General features: G+C 31.2%; 1 protein-coding gene across 1 annotated transcript; it reads right to left on the bottom strand.

The window, feature by feature from the left end:
• Window positions 1-1,904: 1,904 nt before the first annotated feature.
• On the bottom strand, window positions 1,905-14,096 carry LOC145009296 (protein DETOXIFICATION 16-like). Its single transcript, XM_078967999.1, has 8 exons — window positions 13,774-14,096; window positions 12,882-13,426; window positions 12,701-12,787; window positions 3,620-3,676; window positions 2,991-3,229; window positions 2,603-2,721; window positions 2,354-2,440; window positions 1,905-2,138 (listed from the first exon to the last, which is right to left on the bottom strand). The coding sequence occupies exons 1-8, from the start codon at window positions 14,032-14,034 to the stop codon at window positions 2,079-2,081; spliced, it is 1,455 nt and encodes a 484-aa protein (XP_078824125.1). The 5' UTR covers window positions 14,035-14,096; the 3' UTR covers window positions 1,905-2,078.
• Between the last annotated feature and the right edge of the window lie 8,630 nt (window positions 14,097-22,726).

Consider the following 22,726-nt stretch of genomic DNA (forward strand, 5'->3'; position numbering starts at 1 on the left):
ATACACCAGCCCGAAACTTTCTCGGATAGAACCCATTTCCCGAAAAAGGACCAGAATTACCCTTCCTCTAAAATCTCAGGGACTCATAATTGAACACTTAAAGAACGGGGTGTTACAATAACTTGTATCCTCAGGTCAACGATAAACAGGTACCGATGCAAGGTTTAGAGAAGATGGAGCCCGATCAAGACTCATCTTTTATTTTGATTGTACTTTAGTGTCTATATTATAATTTGACAGAACACACTTGTATAAAAATTATATTATTAATGAAATGGATGATGTTGTTGCTTGTTTACTACTTTTCATTGTTGTGATACTGTACATGACGTCCTCCGCCACAGAACGTTTCCGCCGTTCTTGGTTTTGGGGTGTGACATCTATTAGAGTTTACGGCCAAGGGAGATTACCTTGGCCATAAAGTCCCTTGGTTGATGGATTCTTGGTGTTTTGAAGTCCCTAACTCATAATACTATCTTATAAACATGAAAAGGGGGTAAGGACTTACAATTTGAAGGCTAAAAAGGGGAGTTTTCGGCCTAAAACACACAAGTGTTCTTGGTGTTCTTGAGGATCTTGAAGATCTAGAACAAACATGGAATTTGTGGGTGGATTCAAAGTGGAAACAAGTACAAGTGATGTAATCAACTCAAAGATGGAAGGATTTGCTTACATTTGTGAAGATTGGAAGAAAACTTGAAGATCCTTCGGAGAGAATTTCGAATTCTCTAGCTTAGAATGTGAAGAATGAGTCAAAATGACCAAAAGTCATATATATATATATATATATATATATATATATATATACTAGGGGTTCACAGCCACTTGGAGTTTACGGCCGTAAACCCAAGTGTGTTGGCCGTGAACTCCTCTTTTGAGGGTTTGAGGCTTGTTTGAAAGGTTACAAGTTCAACTGACACATTCATTCACTTATTCTTTTGATGTATTAAAGCTCAGAATGCTCAAACGGACACCAAAAATATTAAAAGTTAGCAGAAGTAAGTTTGACTAGATTGAAATGGAGGGTTTGTATAAGATAAAAATTTCGAGTTGTTACATACACTAAATTGGGAAATATTTTTTCAATAACACTATTTTGATCAAGAACCCCAATACGGGTCACATACTAAAAGTCATAGATCTAAAATAAATAATCAATGTTTATTTGATAATGTTTGTTATTTATCAACTTAAAATAAAAAAATAAAATAAAAATGTTTTTATTTTATTCTATTTATTAGATTAAAGATATAATTAAAATGGTTTGTGTGGATTTATAATAGTTACAATCTATTAATCATTAATCTCCTACGTTTTCAAAGATATGTACTGTAAACACTCATGGTTTGTTATTGTTGTTAAAATAAGGTCTAATTGGATATATGGCTAAAGATTATAAATTATTGATTTGTCAATTCCTCTGCCAAAACAAGTTTTCTATGATCATTGCCCATATATTTTAAAACTTAAGGAGAAACAAGAAGAAACATAGCCTTTTATCCATTAAATCCTTAGCATAGGCCTATTTTTAGAGCATACTCCGTAAAATTTGTCAAATTGTATATTTTTAGAAAACATCTATAATGCAAAGTTTAATGAAATAGATGAATGAAATGTGATGGATAATTCACATTTAATAGATTAAACTCAGCCATATTATAACGATGTAATGATGTTCAATGGATATTGGGTTAGATGACCACTGTTTATTGGGAGAAATGAAACTTTTTTAATATAAAATGGTTAACAAATATATATTTTATTTAAAAAAATACCTTTATAAATAACTATGTTGAGTTAGATTTATTATGGATTCCAAGAGTTTGATTTCTTTTCTTTGTGTCGATTCTAATTAGCATTTTTTATGCATTTGATCTTGAAAATGTAAGCATAAGAGGCCAATATTTAGCAAATGTTTATATGACTCAACTATTTGATGAAAGATTTTAGTAACATATATAAGCATATTATATAATAATCGTTCGTAAATATACTCTGTAATCATGTCACATAATTCATCCTCTCTTTCAATATAGCTCCTTTATCCTTCCCACCACCAAGCTTTGCAAACTTCATCATCATGATACAATGTCCAAAGGCAAAGTAGACTCATAGACCCTTTCTTTTGCATTTTTAGCCTATACCCACAAAACAAAAGTTGTGGATTTTCAAGTAAGGTGAAATAGGTATGTTGCGTTATCATGTAACAACTAATGTACATGCATAATCATGCTAAAAAAATATAATTGTAAATAGCCCCACAATACTTGTCTTGGTAGCTTCAATCTTCCTAGGGAAGATTTTAGATATGTGAAAAAGAATCCCACCCCATGAAAATAGTAAGAAATTTTACCTCTGTCTCCCAATCTGTACGTATAGTAATGGTCACCAACGAAGCTACTTGGACGATCAATGCACAAATAATCCCGAACCATAATCCCTACATGACATATGGTACTCTTGTGATATTAAATTTATGTGGTGAATACTGATAGCTTAAACCGTATAGTTTACATTATTTCTATATTAAATACATCTCTATTTAAGAATTGACAGTTAGAGAAGTTGAACAAATATTGACGATTCGAGAAGTTTACATTACCTTTCCTCCAATATGCAATACAAAAGCTAGTAAAACAGCTAAAGGGATGCCCACAAGGTAGTATGACCCAAGGTTAATGTATGCACCAATCTTTTGCCAACCACATCCTCGTACAGAACCTACATACCATCATACTCTTTTAATAGGAAGTCACAATTAGTATGCATAGACACCTATGTACATATGTGTTAATGTATGATTTAGGAATATATATATATATATATATATATATATATATATATATATATATATATATATATATATATATATATATATATATATATATATATATATATATATATATATATATATATATATATATATCAAACTTGACAATCTGATTGAAATATGAAGATGTTTTAGCGAAAAATAGATAGAAAAAATAAACCTGAAAGAACACACTGGAGACCATCTATAAAGTTTGATGCTGCTAGAATTGGCATCAAGGATGCTACATACTTTACAACTTCGACCTCACTACTATATGCATATCCCCATATATTACGGATCAATATCAGAACTGATCCAACCAATATTCCGACTACAATGGCCACCACTAGGACAACAATCACCGCCAACCGGGCTGTGCGTGGATGTCCAGCTCCCAACTCGTTTGATACCCGCGTACTATGTATTAGTCGGGAGAAAAAAGTAATAAGAGTGTCTTATAATAATATCCATAATTTTTTCTAAATGATAAATAAACTTGTATATGCGTCCATATTCATAGGGAAATGAGTTAATGATTAATTGTTGTTTAAAAATATCCATGTTAATAAAGAAATTGGTTATCAATACATATGCATGCATAAATCGGTAAGAACTCAATTTTGTTGCATATAAATAATGATAAAATTTTGGTACCTTTTATATATATATATATATATATATATATATATATATATATATATATATATATATATATATATATATATATATATATATATATATATATATATATTTCATTCGATTACATATATTAGTAAAAGAAAATTATTATTAAAGAAAAAAACGCACCTAACAGCACCACTTAATCCAAAAGGGATCATCCACACCACTGCTGCCGTATTAAGACTGTAGAAATTACCAAAGTAAATAATTCATTCAATATAATATGTTATATATCCAAAAAATTTCGGGGGCGAAAAATAATATAATTTTCTTTATGGAGCAAAAAGAAATTCAAGAGTAACTATGTTATTTTAAAGATAAAACTGCACAAATGGTCCCTGTGGTTAGCCGAAAATTGCCATTTTGGTCCAAAAAGTTTTGGACTAGCACCAGAAGTCCAAAGTTTTCATTTTGTTGCGAATTTGGTCCAATTTGTTTTGAACTTTTTTATATTGACGATTTTGCCCTTGATATTCTATTTTTTCATTTTTTCTAATTATTTTAATGTTTTCTGAATAAAATAAAAATAAAAAATAAATACAAAATTCTATATCTCTCTCTCTCTCTCTCTCTCTTCTCTCTCTCTCTCTCTCTCTCTCTCTCTCTCTCTCTCTCTCTCTCTCTCTCTCCACAAATCCATCTTCCTCATTCAAACTTTCTGAAAATGAAAATACAATCACCGGTGACTTAGGCTTCCGGTGATTGAGTGTTCCGGCGACTGAGGATTTCGGAGGCCACCACCGTGTATTACCTACCGTCTGGAGCACCACCATCTCTTCTTTCACCTCAACCCACTCTGAAGCTCCAGACCTGCGACATCTCTTCGGCACCGCCAACGATTCCGACTCCGACGACACCATCGACTTTGATTTCGGCGGAGCACCACCATTCTATTGTCATTATCGTCTGGTGGAACACATTCTCATTGAATCTGGAAAGACGATGGAGGCCTATTCAAACTAACCCCCATTGAGCACATACCGATGTCACCCATTTCTCTGCCTTCTTTTCTCTTCATCTCTATCCTTCTTCGACGACGATTCAAGCTATAAGATTGATAAACGCTAGCGACACTACTCCAATCGTCCGTTTAGGGTCTCTACTTCACTATATCGTTCGTCTCGGTTCAGATTTGATGGCGCTAGGGTTAGGGTTCCCAAACAGCGGTGGAAGCTATCAAATATGAGGGTTTTCCTGTTGAAGGTTGGTGGAGGCTTTCAGATTTGAGGAACGACGATGGTGGAGGCTTTCAGATTTGAGGAACGACGAAGCGCCAGAGATGTAGAGAAACGAAGGCGGCGGAGACTTAATATTTGATGAGGAAGATGGCGTTGGGCCTCCCTTCTTCAAGTTGCACATAAGATTTTTCATGGTTTTAAGTTACCAGGTGGTGGAAAAATGGGTGCCATCGATGGTGGTGGTCCGGCTAAATGGGTGGTGGGAAAATGGGTTAGAACCCTTTTGTCGGAGTCGCCACAGAAATGGTAGCAGTGGCGGTGGTTTCCGATTATACTTTTCAGATATGAGGTTTTCAAGGAGATGGTGGTGATGTTGACTTACAGTGGTCATATTGGCTAGATGTTTTGTCCTGTCGTGGTGGTGGTGACGTTCATCATATTCGGTGGTGGCATTTATCTTTTCCCACAGTAGTGTTCAAACTTTCCGGTGTTCTTGTTAGCTGAAGAGAGAGAGAGAGAGAGAGAGAGAGAGAGATTGCATATTTTATTTATTTATTTTTATTTCTTTATAAAAATTATAAAAATCAAGTAGAAAAGACAAATTTTATTTTCAGAAAAATATTTAGATAAATTTTTTTTGAAAGAGAAAAAAATAAAAAATAAAAAATAAAAAACTAATATTTAAATAAATTAAAAACTAAAAAAATATAAAAGTAAGGGCAAAATTGTCATTATGAAAAAGTTTAAAGGAAATTAAACCAAACCGACAACAAAATGAAAACTTTGGACCTCTGGGGCTAGTCCGAAACTTTTTGGACCAAAGTAGCAATTTTCGGCTAACCACAGGGACCATTTGTGCAGTTTAGTCTATTTTAAACGGTTAAAATATATTTTTTTAAATACCTACTTTTTATTAATTGTGTTTTTTGTTGTGACTCCCCCAGAGCCTCTATTATTGGTCCGTCAATATATATATATATATATATATATATATATATATATATATATATATATATATATATATATATATATATATATATATATATATATATTGTTTTATCATGCGAAATATACCTGGTTTGGTTTCACTTGGTAAATATATCACCCGGTTTGGTTTCACTTGGTAAATATATATATATATATATATATATATATATATATATATATATATATATATATATATATATATATATATATATATATTGTTTTATCATGCAAAATATACCCGGTTTTATCATGGGGATAGAGAATATACATTACAGCCCCATCTTAGCTTAGGTACTAAATTTCTAAAATATATCGTTTTATCATGCGAAATATACCCGGTTTGGTTTCACTTGGTAAATATATCACCCTCCATAACATTTCTTTCTTTCATTATCGTTTTAGCATCTCTGTTTTCTTTCTTCAATTATCGTTTATTACTTCATCTAAGTGAACATTACTAAAGCCTAAACCTAAACCCTAAACCCTAAATTTAAACCCTAAACCCCAAACCTAAACCCTAAACCCTAAACCCTAACCCTAAACCCTAAAACCTAAACCCTAAACCCTAAACCTAAACCCTAAACCCTAAACCGTAAACCCTAAACCCTAAACTCAAAACCCTAAACCTTACTGTGTCGATCTTCAATTTACATCTTGAAATATTTATCGTGAATACATTAAACGTAATCTTTATGTAGTAAAACAATTTATTTTCAAGAGGTTAAGGACCTAAGCTGCTGTAATGTATATTCTCTTTTCCCTATATATATACATATATATATATATATATATATATATATATATATATATATATATATATATATATATATATATATATATATATATATATATATATATATATATATATATTTATATAGTGAGGTTCAATAAACAACTATAATTAACCAATGAACCAATCGTGAACATCGGAAATCATAACGATCAACAGCCAAGAAAATAGATGTATACTTTTACATTGGAGGCACATACACCGGATTATACCAAAAAATCCACCATTTACAAAAAACCCACCGTTATTTTTCGTTTAAAATTTTTTTAGGCCATGTTTTTTATTAAAAAAAAGAACCGAATATACCGTTGTTCACGATTTTTCGTCCTCTTTCCATAGACATGAATGATAATATATAAAAAACGATTTTTTTTCGAAGAAAAACCCACTTCATTTTCTATAATGAAAAAAGTTAAGGTCTATTTTTTATAGAAAAAATTAATAAATATATCAAAATTCATATTTTTTGTACTTTTTAAACATAGATTTATATTCATATTAAAAAAAAAACCATATTTCAGTTCAGATTCACATTGTGAATTTGTTCAGACTCATATTGTAAATCTGTTCAGATTCACATTGTGAACCTCCTTAGATTTACAATGTGTATAATAATAAATGAAATTCATAACGTGAATCTGAACCGATCGAAGCTTTTTCACATTGTGAATGTTAAAATTTGAAATATTTACAGTTTAAATTCACAATGTGAATCTATATTGATCGATGGTTTTTTTTTTTTTTTTTTTTTTTTTTTTTTTTTGTGAACCTTCTTAGATTCACAATGTGAATCTGAACTGTTCGAGATTTTTCATATTGTGAATGTTGAAAATTGAAATATTTATAGTTTAGATTCACAGTGTGAATCTACACTATTCGAGGTTTTTTATTTTTTATTTTATTTTATTTTTTTCTTTTTTAATCGGCGTTGATGTTTATTAATAGAATACAAAAAATTAATATTTTTTGTATAATTATTTTTTTTAATAAAAAACAATTAAGCGAGTTTTTTTCGAAAAAAAAAGTTCGTTTTTTATATATCATCATGGATCCCTATGGAAAGAGGACGATTCGAAAAAAAACTTAGCCTAAAAAAATTTAAAATGAAAAAAGGAAGTGAGTTTTGTTATAATAAGAAACATGTGCGTCCATTATAAAAATTTACAACCTTACTTTTTGACGTTGATCGCTTTAAATTCCGATGTTTTGGATTTGTTTCTTGAATAATTATGGTTCTCTATTGAAATTTTTCCATATATATATATATATATATATATATATATATATATATATATATATATATATATATATATATATATATATATATAAAGAAATATTTCAATCTGAGATTTTTTTTTTTTGGAAAACGAGAATGAATCTGGATCATATATATATATATATATATATATATATATATATATATATATATATATATATATATATATATATATATATATATATATATATATATATATATATATATATATATATATATATATATATATATATATATATATGGTAGGGTTCAACCAACTTTTTTTTTTTTGAAAACGAGAGAATGAATATGGACCATTCATTTCGATTCTGCTGCTTAAGCGTTTCAGGGAAACGGCTGACGGAACAGATCATATTCATGTATGAATACTTATATTCATATATGAATAGTTACAACAGAAGTGATTTTTTATATATAAATATGACGACATTGGGTTATGGCGGAGGTGGCGGATGTTGGTGGTTGGTTGTGGAGGTGGTTTCGGTGGCGGTGGTGGTTGGCGGCAGAGGGAGGTGGTGTATTTATATAAGAATGCGTATATATTTATTTTCAAATATGAATATTACCAATCGTGAGTATCGGAAATCATAACGATCAACGGCCAAGAAAAATAGATGTACACTTTTACATTGGACGCACATACACCGGATTATACCAAAAAAATCACCTTTTACAAAAAACCACCGTTTTTTTTTGTTAAATTTTTTTTAGGCCATGTTTTTTATTAAAAAAAACCGAATATACCGTTGTTCACGATTTTTCGTCCTCTTTCCATAGAGATCTATGATGATATATAAAAAACGAATTTTTTTTTTCGAAAAAAAAAACCCACTTCATTTTCTATAATGAAAAAAGTTAAGGTCTATTTTTTATAGAAAAAAATTAATAAATATATCAAAATTCATATTTTTTGTACTTTTTAAACATACATTTATATTCATATTTAAAAAAAAACATATTTCAGTTCAGATTCACATTGTGAATTTGTTCAGATTCATATTGTAAACCTGTTCAGATTCACATTGTGAACCTCCTTATATTTACAATGTGTATAATAATAAATCAAATTCATAGTGTGAATCTGAACCGATCAAAGCTTTTTCACATTGTGAATGTTAAAATTTGAAATATGTACAGTTTAGATTCCCAATGTGAATCTATACTGATCGAGGTTTTTTTTTTTTTTTGGTGGACCTTCTCAGATTCACAATGTGAATCTGAACTGTTCGAGATTTTTCATATTGTGAATGTTAAAAATTGAAATATTTACAGTTTAGATTCACAGTGTGAATGTACACTGTTCGAGGTTTTTTTTTTTTTTTTTTCCGGCGTTGATGTTTATTAATAGAATACAAAAAATTAATATTTTTTGTATAATTAGTTTTTTATTATATAAAAAAACCTTAAATATTGAAAAAAATAAGAAAATTAAGTAAGTTTTTTTCGAAAAAAAAAGTTCGTTTTTTATATATCATCATGGATCTCTATAGAAAGAGGACGAAAAATAGTGAACCACGGTATATTCAGATTTTTTTTCGATAAAAAACTTGGCCTAAAAAAATTTAAAATGAAAAAAAAGTGAGTTTTGTTATAATACGGTACATGTGCGTCCATTATAAAAATTTACAACCTTACTTTTTGACGTTGATCGCTTTAAATTCCGACGTTTTGGATTTGTTTCTTGAATAATAATGGTTCTCTATTGAATTATATATATATATATATATATATATATATGATCTAGATTCATTCTCGTTTTCCAAAAAAAAAATTCTCGATTGAAATATCTCTTATACACACACACACACATATATATATATATATATATATATATATATATATATATATATATATATATATATATATATATATATATATATATATATATATGGGTAAAGTGAATATACCTAACAACATTATATAAGCTTAGGTACCTAACTCCATAATACTACATCGGTTTGTATCATATTTATATTGTAATTGCTTAAGTTTCTTAAATTTTAACCCCATAACTTGATTACTTCAAAAATCTTTGGACTTTCAACAATATCTTTCTTTTACATCACGTCTTTCTATCGAATACCACCTAATGAGCTTCATATCCTACCGCTACAAATGAAATTATGTATGAGTTTAATCAACTTTTTTTTTGAAAACGAGAGAATGAATCTTGATCATATATATATATGGTATAGTTTAATCAACTTTTTTTTTTTTTGAAAACGAGAGAATGAATATGAACATTCATTTCGATTATGCTGCTTAAGCGTTTCAGCGAAACGGCTAACGGAATACATGATATTCATGTATGAATACTTATATTCATATTTGAATAATTATAACAAAAGTGATTTTTTATATATAAATATTACGACATTGGGTTGTGGCGGAGGTGGCGGTTGTTGGTGGTTGGTTGTGGAGGTGGTTTCGGTGGCGGTGGTGGGTGGCGGTAGAGGGAGGTGGTGTATTTATATAAGAATGCATATATATATATATATATATATATATTTGTTTTCAAATATGAATATTACTAATCCTTTATCGGTCCAGTACACCAGAGGGTTTTGTGGTAAAAAAATTAATACTTGGTTGAGAATGATTTCCTTATTAGCAACATTTTTATTTTCTCAATTGAGTGTGTGTGTGTGTGTGTGTATATATATATATATATATATATATATATATATATATATATATATATATATATATATATATATATATATATATGGAAAAATGAATATATATTTAAGGGTATATAAGTTTAGGTATTTAAACGTACTATACTACACCGTTTTGTATAATATATACATTGTAATTATTCAATGTTTTTATAATTCAACTTCTAATTTGATTTACTTCCAAAATTTTTTTATAAATTTCACATTTATTTTCATTTTACATAATTTTTATTTTCATCTGTTATATATAGTCTAGTAGATATTAGATAAAAATATGTGATGTAAGTGGAACATAATAATGAAGATTTAACAATATTAAAAGTAAATAAAGTTACGGGTTGAAGTTTAAGAATATACCGACAATAGTAAAAGAAAAAGGGGGATATTTTCAAAAAATAGACATAAAAATGCATTTTTCCGAATATAGACATGCATTCCGTGTAGGTAGCTCCGCGGAATGGCAAATCGTAAATAAATCAATGTATTAAAAAAAACACTAAAGATCCATTCCGCGGAGCTACCTCCGAGGAATGAACTCATTCCGCGGAGGTAGCTCCGATGAATGTATATTTATTGTTTTTTTTTCCACATCGATTCTTCGGGGTTTAGATTTATTCCCCAACTAATTATTTTTAAGAAAAGATTATCATACTATTATAATCTTTACTTGAAAATAATTAGTTGGGGAATTAACATAAACCCCGAAGAATCGATGTGAAAAAAAAACCTAAAGATCCATTCCGCGGAGCTACCTCTGCGGAATGCATGTCTATATCCGGAAATGTTTATTTTGTGTCTATATTTTGAAAAAACCCCCAATTTTTTTACTATTGCCGCTATTTTTGGGTTTATATATGATTAAGGTTATATATATATATATATATATATATATATATATATATATATATATATATATATATATATATATATATATATATATATATATACATATACATATATATGGGAAAAGTGAATATACTCTTAAGAGTATATAAGCTTAGGTACCCAAACTCATAATAATATATCGTTTTGTTTGATATATTCATTATAATATTGTTAAACTTCAATCATTAACTTGATTTATATTCAATATTTTTAAATTTTCATTATTATCTTCCCCTTACAACACATCTTTTTGTCGAACACTTACTAGGCTATATATATTAATGTTGAAAATGACAATTATGTAAGAGGAAGATAAATATGAAATTTATAAATTTTTTTGAAGTAATTCAAGTTAGAAGTTGAATTATCAGAACATTGGACAATTACAATATCTATATTAGGGGTGTTCACGGGGCGGTTCGGTTCGGATAGTAATAAAATTATGAACCATGACCACGGGGCGGGTACCTCATGTGCACTAACCGAAACTGAACCGAATTGGCCAAAAAACCGAACCGAACCGTGTGAAGGCGGGTAACCACGGTTCGGTTCACGGATACCCGCTAAATAAAAAAATCAAATTTAATCAAAACTATAAACTCTATTTCGACCAATTTTTTTTTTCTAAAAGTAATAACTCACGAAGTCAAAAAGAAAATATAAAGTTCAAATGTTATTTATTAAATTTATATAATAAATATAATAATAAAATTAATAAGGAAAAAAAATGAATGTAGAACGTGAAACTGAAAATTGTCAATTAAATTTTGTTTTGGCCATGCGCAGTATATAGAGGGATCATTCCAAACAATGTTGATTAGTATTTTATTTACTTTTATATATATATATATATATATATATATATATATATATATATATATATATATATATATATATATATATATATATATATATATATATATATATATATATATATATAGACACACATACACACCGGTTCGGTTCGGGTATCCACGGATATCTAAATATCGAAACCGAAACCGACCCGTAGAAAGTCGGTTTTTACGGTTTCGGTTTTTTCGGTTACGGTTTTTATTCGGTTTCGGTTTTTTCGGTTTCGGATTGACCGGATCGGATCGGTTTTGCGGATTTTGCGGATTTTTTGCACACCCCTAGTCTATATATGATACAAAACGATGTAGTATAGTGAGTTTGGGTACCTAAGCTTATATACCCTTAAGGGTATATTTACTTTTCCATATATATATATATATATATATATATATATATATATATATATATATATATATATATATATATATATATATATATATATATATATATATATATATATATATATATATATATATATTAACGAATTATTTATCAAAAGAAACGGCTGTGATATCGACCACTGAATAAAAAAATTAATTAATACTCGTGGCCATTTACCAAATTGAAAGCACCGAGGTCTCCAATTTAGGATTCGGAAGAAGCCCAGAAAGCAGAACAATCAGCTCAAATGACCACATCTCCAAGCTGCATGTATGACATTGTAAACACATTTCAAATTCATTATATCCGCTGACAAACTATAAGAAAGTTAGTTTGTTTAGATAGAAAAATATCTCACCATACCATAACAGCCGAAGGTATTGCGAGCTTGATAAAAGGGAGGATACCATGGATCGCTTCTCTAGAGATCCCAGTCCAAGTTTTGACACAAGAAGATGAAAACTTGACATAAAGTGCTAATAAAATGACGTTGTTCCAATACGATATGGAATTAGCCAATGCAGCCCCTTTGGTACCAAGGCCAGATTTGAACACCAAAAGCCAACAAATCAACACATGTAGCAAAGTGGCAATCCCTGAGCTCACCATCATGGGGAACACAATGTTTTGTGTCTGTAGAAATCTTACAAGACATTGGAGGAGGCCATAAGCGAAAAGGCTTGGGAGCATGAACTGAGCATACACTCCAGCCTCTCTAGATATGTCCGGGTCTTGACCCACGGCTTTTAGGATCGACCCTGTGTTGAGCCATATAAGAGCTATCGGTATGCTGACTAACATAAGTATCACCATTGCTCTCTGCATGTATATGCCTAGCATATGGTACTGCTTTGCTCCATACGATTGACCACATAGCGTATCTAACGCACATGCCATTCCCATCTGTTCAAACCACGCATGTACAACAATATTTCACTTCAAATCAACTTATTTTCGATAAAGAATTGGATAAAGAGTTTAAAGCAATAGCGACAGATTTGCCAACATAGCAACAGACGTAGCGACAGTAATGAGTGAAATGACTGGAATCACTCTCTAATTCATGGGTCGATTTTTAGCGACACAATATTCTGTTGCTTGCACATGTCAGATTTTCTAGTGTATTGATCAATTACCCAATTCCTTTGTTTTATTTTAAAGTACAACATTAAATATAATAGACTACGAACCGAAACTTAGGACTAGTTGTAGTAAACGGGAGTTGCAAGTATTTAGAGGAAGATGCTTACAAATAAACTGAAACCAGTGACACTAGCGAAGGAGGTAGCCATGGAAGCACCAGAGAGAGACAACTCTCCAAGATGACCAACGAACATGATCGAAATGAGGTTCAGAGAATACTGTAGGAGGGAGACACATATGAGAGGGCCTGCCAACCATAACTGCTTCTTCATTTCCTCAAACACACCATCTCCATCTCCATCTCCATCTTCTTGTGATATAATACTAATTAGAGGTGACTTTATGTGATCCTCATCTTCTCTCCCCATTTGATCAGTAATATAGGTGTGCGGACACCGAGTGATACAAATTTGTCTTTCGTTACTTTCCTTTTATAAGGCTTTTGTTCTTTTTATATCTATAAAAATTTGGAGGATAATTTTAATTTATATATCTAAAAATCTGCCGATTAAAAGTCAAGTCACCCATAAATTACTTGAAAATAGTAATATTTGTAATCATATTAATTATTATTGGAAGTGAAAAAAACAAAGAAAATATTGGTAGCAAAACTCAACTTGTTTTGTCCCAACTATTCTCTTTCATTCGTTTTACACTGTGAACGCATTGAGTAACTCGTTTTGATGAAAAATGTAAGACTGGGGCCCACTAAACTCTATTAATTTTTTCCACCAACTTATTAAACTCTATAAAACTATATTTTGACGTGCTTAAAATACAGAAAAACATATAAAATGTATATATAAAGTTACAAAAAATCGAAAAAAAATAACATAAAAAAAGTTTGTGCTATTGGTTATATTCAAATGTTTAAAAAAAAATACAATAAATGCATGAATATTTATAATCGTTAAAAACCTCTTTGAAAATAACATTTTTTATTTTATTAGTTGGATCATCTTTCTTATATAAGTTGTCTTTTTAGTTGATTTATCTATCATTTTTCATTTTTCTTTAAGATTTGTTTTTCGAACTTAAACGAAAGGAAAACAACATAATTTCGTTGTATGAAAAAAATGGAAGTATAAGGCTATTATTGATATAAAACCCAATAATTATAGTTCATAATATTGACCTAACTCATATAATTTTTTAAAAGTTATTTTTAGAAATTGATTAATTGATTAATTTTTATATAATTAGGAAATTTTCATGTAAATGATTGGTCCATATTTGTTTTTCGTTCGACAAGTCATTTTCTTTGGAATCAGTATTTTTTTTTCTTCCAAAAATCTAATTCAAGAACAAAACATGGTAAAACAAAATTACTTAGGGAAACATATTGACTTTAGTTAGATTTTTATAGATGTGAAGACTAGGATGATTTTTGCAATTGTATAATGTTAAAACATAATGTCATTTAACATGTTTCCTATTAGAAGTTAGTTTTTTAAGAAAATATTTTTTTTTGGCAAATAGTTATTTGAGAAAACATGTCACACCGAAAATTACATGTAACACATCAAAAAAATATTATTTTCATTAAGCAACAGACACATACAACTATATAAGCGGCAACAATAAATATTTATCTTTTGAAAAATATCATATTTAAAACAACACAGCATATAGAAAAATATGATGTTCCGTTAAGCTATCCATAATATATGTACACAATTATGTTTAACATTTGTTAAGATGTATGTTTAGAATCTATTGATTGAATGTGAACAAATTAAAAGAGTATACATAACTAAAGGACAAAACTGCACAAATGGTCCCTGTGGTTTGCTGAAAATTGCCACTTTGATCCAAAAATGTTTGGACTAGCACCAGAGGTCTAAACTTTTCATTTTGTTGCGAGTTTGGTCCAATTTGGTTTGAACTTTTTTATAAAGACGATTTTGCCCCTGATTATTTAATATTTTAATTTTCTTTTATTACAATAATTAAAAAGAATTAAAAAGAAAAGAAAAAAGAACATACTCTCTCTCTCTCTCTCTTTCTCTCTCTCTCTCTCTCTCTCTCTCTCTCTCCAAAGCAAACGAGCACCAGAGGTTATACAACCTTGTGATCGATCGACACTCCCCGAAAATCCCCTTCTAGCCTCACCTCTCATACCTCTCTCTCGAACCAACCGTCACACCCGCTTCTTCTTCTTCTTCTTCTTCTTCTTCTCCTGTCGAGCAAAACCCACCGAGGACCTCGTTTTCTTTATTGTTGTTGCTCGTGGCACCTCATCGGGACCCCAAACGAACCTTGTTTTCGATTCCTCTTCCTGTTTCAAACCAACACCGGAGGCGTGTGGTCTACTGTCGTTCTCTTCTAACAATCGCTCGGGGATGAGAAGGCCAAATCGGAGACCAAATTTGCAGAGATTGGCACTCTACCTGTGTGTCTAGGGGTTTTTATTGGGGGTGACAGAAGGTTAGAGAAGGAAGATTCTGATGCCAAAACGACTTCATCTTTGTTCGAAGCAATCCCGACGATCTCGATTCTCAAATCGCCTCTCTCTACAACTTCTTTACGAACCCTTCTCAGATCTTACACCGATGAAGGTTTGGCGCTGAACTCGACTGATGTCCTTCTAGTTTTTTGAAACCCTAGCTATTCAGATCTGTTGTGGTGTTTGTGTGTATATGTGTGTTTAATCTCTCGTTTGTCTTGTTCGAGTTTGTGTGTGTGTGTTTAATTTGTATGTGTGTGTGTGTGTTTGTGTTGCATCTGTTGAAAAATCGATGGATGTTCGTGTTGATCTGTGTTTTCTCATCAGATTTCATTTTTATGTGTGTGTGTTCATTTGATCTGATTTTGTGTGTGTGTGTTCATCTGATTTCATTTAGGTGGAGATGGATATGACAAATTGTGGTTGTGGCGGGCGGTGGTCAAACAATGGTGGTGGAGGACGACGGTCGAATGGTGGAAGTGGCGGAAGATATTCTTCAGCGTTCTTGAGGAAGAAGAAGAAGATGGGTGAGAGAGAGAGAGAGAGAGAATATTTTCTTTTTTCTTTTAATTTTAATTCTTTTTAATTGTTGTAATAAAAGAAAATTAAAATATTAAATAATCAGGGGCAAAATCGTCTTTATAAAAAATTTCAAACAAAATCGGACCAAATTCGCAACAAAATGAAAAGTTTGGACCTCTGGTGCTAGTCCAAACATTTTTGGACCAAAGTGGCAATTTTCAGCAAACCACATGGACCATTTGTGCAGTTTTGTCTAACTAAAGTTGTACATGTTATGTAAAGTAGGTTATATGAATTATAACAAACTAATATAAACTAATATACGTATAAGCCTTTAATTGATATAAAACCCAACAATGATAGTTCGTAACATTGACCTAACTCATAATTTTTTAGATGTAATTTTTAGAAACTGATTAATTGATTAATTTTTATATAATTAGGGAAATTTCAATTAAATTATTGGTCCATATTTGTTTTTCGTTCGAAAAGTCATTTTCTTTCGATCAGTAAATTCTTTTCAATAATCTAATTAAAAAACCAAACATCGTAAAACCAACTTACTTAGGGAAGTTTCTTGACTTAGATTTTTTTTTTTTTTTTTTTTTATAAATGTAGAGACTAAGATGATATTTGCAATTATGTAATGTTAAAACATAGTGTCATATTTAACATGTTTGCTTTTAGAAATTAGTTTTTTAAGAATTTTTTGGCAAATAGTTATTTTAGAAAGTATGTCATACCGAAAATTACATGTAACATATCAAAAATATTGTTTTCATGAAGCAACGAACACATATAATTATATAAGCGGCAACAATGAATAGTTCTCTTTTGAAAAATATCATATTTCAAACAACACAACTTATAAAAAAATATGATTTTCCATTAAGCTATCTATAATATATGTACATAATTATGTTTTGAATTTGTTTCGATGTGTGTTTAGAATCTACTGATTAAATGTGAACAAATTAAAAGAGTATACATAACTAAAATTTTACATGTTATATGAAGTATGTTTTATAGATTATAACAAACTGATATAAGTACTTTGTTTTGGGGTTGAAAAATTATAATATGTTGACATTTTATGTTAGAAAAGTATTAGTACTTTGCAATTATAGACAAATAAGTAAATTGCTATATTTTGGAAGATCACTTCAAGTAGTAAGTTGTTATAAGTACTATTCCATATTTCTAATAAGTTTCACATAAACATCACAATATATGAAAAACCATTAAGTTCAACACAATTGTAAAGGTTAAAAACTTGTGGTTGCTTCTAAAAACCAATAAGTTCCACAAAACACTAAAGTCAAAAATTTGTTCTGGCATTCTACTTGAAGTAGCATGAGATTAATTTTATATGAAATCTAGAAACATACAATACACATATAACCAAATTCAAGAATCAAGGTAGATAGTAATTGTTAATAACTTTCATTTGGATACCCCTGAGATTGGTATTAACATTTGTATGTAGTAGAATGCATGCCAAACTTTCACAAAACAACTAATTGTATTGGGATAAATCTTTTCCCAAAAAAGTAACACAATTTGAACATTTCTTGCATTTAACTAATTATATTGGATAACACTTTTTCAGGTTTATCAAGATCATCCTGTTTGGGTTTAGTAGACAATTTTGGTCGAATATTCTTTATAGTTATCTTGTAATCTGTTAAATCCTAAGGATAATGACTTAAGAAAAAAAAAAAGCAAAACTAGAATTTAAGATTGAGATGTGCTTAAATGGAATTGAAATAGAAAATCTGTTACACCGTAAATTTTCAAACAAAATTTTCATTTTAAAATCACATAATTCTCATTAACACATTTCACAAAACCCAAAGTATCAATTTATCAAAATCACAAATCCATACTTATCTATTAAAAATACAAGATCCTCAAGAACATAACTCTATCTCGTGTGTACAATCAAGCCAACGCCTTCCTGCGATCATGAGAAGTACTGAAACACATATTACATACATGGTAAACACGAAGCTTAGTGAGTTCCACAAAATACCACACACATCTCATTAGCCTCTCATGGCTATATCTCGAATAAGACCCTTCGGTCAATGTGTCTCAATGGAGACCATTCGGTCCCAGAACTCGGGTGGACCCTCGGGTTCTAAATCAATAAAGCTCATAATAACACACATCATCAATTACAAAGACATAATGCAGGATATCACAATACTCAATATAAGCATACAAGATCCTCCGGTCACACAAATTACCAAGTATATTGAGAAGACTCACCTCGTAAGTAAGCAAAGAAACTGGGTACCCCTCGAATGGTCTAATCCCCGCCTACATGTCATAAGCATCTCTAATTAACACTTAAAATCACAACTCTAAATAAACTAAGAGATTCCCTCTCTCTAACTCTTGGGATGGGTAAAAGACCATTTTACCCCTCCATGGTCTCCATAATCCATGTTTGACAAAACCCTAAAGTCAACAGAAGTCAACACTCGAGTCAACAGTCCATGTTGACCCAACTCGTTGAGTCCCTTCGTTTCCTTAGAAATGTTGTGAAAGTCCAACTCAACTCATCGAATTAACTCATCAACTCGTTCAGTTACAACGTGTCCAGACTCATCGGGGAAAACCCTAACCGACTCGTCGAGTCGACTCATCAACTCGTCGAGTCCCTTCAGTCCATTTTCTCATTTAGATGTTGTCACACCCCCAAACCCAGGATGGCGGAAACGTCCGGGGTGGAGGACTTCATGTACAGTATCACAACAACATGTATAATAGTGCTCAAAGTAAATACAACCATCATAAATATAATTGAAAAAGTTACACCAAAGTATATGTTTACATGATTCAAAATCAATTACATTATGATGACAAAAATAAATTGTTGACGGTTTAACATCCCATCCTCAAAGCGCTGAAGTTTTCCTGTTTCACTGATTTCCTGAGAATACAAGTAGTTTTGAAAAAGTGTCAACAATTAAGTTGGTGAGTTCATAAGAGTTTTGTTTGAAGTAGAAACCGTTTTCCTTGTAAAATCGATATAGTTTGATTTCCAGAAAATCCCATATTTTCTTAGTTAAGTGTGAATAGAAATATTCCTATATGATGCATTAATGTACCCTAGAATGACCCGTAGAGTTCCTCTATAATCGTCCAGCGTATATAAGTTATATAAGGTTTAAATTAGATAAAACGTTGAATATAGTGGGTCTGCCCTAGGTCCACAACCCAACGAGGAACAGGAGATGAGGCGGGCCCCACTAATTCTAAGCCAATCGAGACTAAATTCTTATATGACTCAAACATATACGCTCAGCGATTATAGTTGAAGTCTAACAATTCTAGATGAAATATAGTTTTAATATCATAATAACTATCTTAAGTGAACCTGGTACTTTGTATCGGTACCCCCTTTTTGTATAAAGACCCAGCACTTTGTATTTGTACCCCTTTTTGTATAAAAACCCGGTACTTTGTATTTGTACCCCTTTTTGTGTATAAACCTGACACTTTGTATTTGTACCCCTTTTTGTGTATAAACCCGACACTTTGTATTTGTACCCCTTTTTGTATAAAAACCGACACTTTCTATTTGTACCTCTTTTTGTATATAAACCCATCACTTTGTATTTGTACCCCTTTTTGTATATAAACCCGACACTTTGTATTTGTACCCCTTTCTTTTTGTATAAAAACCCGGTACTTTGTATTTGTAACCCCTTTTGTATATAAACCCGACACTTTGTATTTGTACCCTTTCTTTTTGTACGAGTGTGTTATGTAAATGATCATAAACTATACCTATTATAGTTTATTAAAATGTTTGAAATGTATATGTACCCTAACTATACCTATTATAGTTTAGTATGTTTCTTTGTGGTGATTAAGAATCCCATTCTTTGTAAGTCAAATGTATAGTACAATATAGCTATGTTTAATTTGCTTTGTTTTGTACTAATGATTATGATGGAGGATTCTTATAAATTCAGTAAGTAATTTCCTATTATACAAATATATCATAACAAGAAATACATGTAATATATGAAGTCATCAAAGACTTAAGACTTTGCTCAACATGTTACAAAGTGTTTTGATAGTTAGAAGTTGTTAACTAATTCTTAATCTTTCCGCACTGTTTTACAAAAATCATAGAAAAATCATACGAAGTCGAAAACTAGATCCGTAAATTCTGAGAGTTCCTAAAATGAGTCTAGTTTACTCATAATTTTTATTATGATTTTTGGGAGCCTTTAACTTGTCTTAAAATGCTCATATTCACAGACTGGTCCGGATTTGTGTTTGAAAAGACAGGCTGTTTTGTAAAAATCATCATAAATTGTAGGAACATCGTGTAGAGATGTGCAAGTAGTCATTTTAAAGCTAAGAAGTGGAACTACTTTCACCTAAAACAGTTTTGAAAAATAAAATGTTTAAGTTTTCCAAAACAATCCGTGAATGGAGTTGAACTTTTCTGATGAAGGCTGTTAGAAAATTTTATTTATGTTCTTGGTGTTTTAACTTATATTCCCCCCTTAAAAACTTGAGTAAACACTAAAATGTAGGGGTATGAACTCACCTTAAGTGATTTCAGTAGATGATTGTAGAAGAATGGAAGTGTTTAACTCAAGAACACTTGGAGATGCCTTGAAGATTTTCGAGAATCTAACATCATAGTTATGGAGTTTGTGTAAGCAATCAATGATTTGAGTAGAATGAAGTGTAATAATCACAAGGAGGATGAATTAAACTTACCAAGAGTGGAAGAACCCTTGATATTCAGCCTTGGAGACTTGAAATGGAGGGGAGAAGTTTGAGAGAGAAGTGGTGTTTTATTCTTCGTGAAATGAGAGCAAATGAGAGAAGTGAGGAGAGAGGATGTTTTGTTGCAGCTCTAAAAACGTGGGAATGGGTGGAAATTGAGTGTAAGGGATATTGAAGTGACCTAGGTAAGGTGGGGAGGTGTGGCTGGTCATAGAGTGTGTGTGGGGTGGTTGCTTGTGACATAAGTTAAGGCAAGGTCAAAACTCCACATTAAATAAATCCCCCATTAGATCTTTATTATTTAGATAATGATTTTCATGAAAATATGTTTAAATTATGAATATTTAGGGTTTATTATGTTAAAATATAATTTTTGGAGAAAATCCCGCGTTAAAAACATGAAAAACCGGCTTAAAATGTTAAAAATATCAAAAATGGGCTAAAAGTGACAAAATTCCGAAATCTGACCGAGGTTCGGCCTTCTGATGCTAGAACCGAGAGGAGAGAGGGCAGAAACCAAGAGGTGGGAGAAGAAACCGAGAGAAGGGAAGAGAGAACAGAGATCGAGAGGAGGCAGAGAGGCGGGAGGGGACCGAGAGGCGAGTAGAGACCGAGAGGCAACAGAGACCGAGAGGGGCGAGGAGAAAGAGACCGAGACTCGGTCTCGGCTACAGGGGTTCGGTTCTCCAAGTTTGGCCAAGCAGAAACTTGGTTCGGTCCTGGTACTTTCGGTCCTAAGTTTCGGCCTTAAGGAGCTTCGGCTCCTTGAGAAGGGTTTCGGTTCCTAAGGTCCATTTTTCTCGTTTTTACCCCGTTTTAAGCCGTTTTTGACCTGGTTAAGGGTCGGAATGACCCGAATGATTCTAAAAAATTATGGGAACTTTTGAGAGAGATTTGGGAGAGATTTGACATACTTGGAGAGATTTGGGAGAGATTTGACATTCTTGGAGAGATTTCTCATACAAAGAGATATTTGAGAGAGATTTCACATACTTGGAGAGATTTGGGAGAGTTTTGACATACTTGGAGAGATTTGGGAGAGATTTGACATTCTTGGAGAGATTTCTCATACAAAGAGTTATTTGAGAGAGATTTCACATACTTGGAGAGATTTGGGAGAGATTTGACATAGAGAGAGATAGAGTGAAAACGATTGAGAGAGGTTTCATGTGTGGCATTTGTGAGTGTCCGGCTTCGCAATGCAAGGTTTGTAAACCCTGTTAAACCTTGTTTAAGGATCTTACACGCTCCCGATGAGTATGCAACATTGTTTTATCGGTTTGGCTCGCCACGTACCATAGTTTTAGGTTAAGGAGATCTAGATGTTCGCACTT

This window comes from Lactuca saligna, chromosome 8 (assembly GCF_052625555.1).
Source record: "Lactuca saligna cultivar CGN05327 chromosome 8, ASM5262555v1, whole genome shotgun sequence".
NCBI lineage: Eukaryota > Viridiplantae > Streptophyta > Magnoliopsida > Asterales > Asteraceae > Lactuca > Lactuca saligna.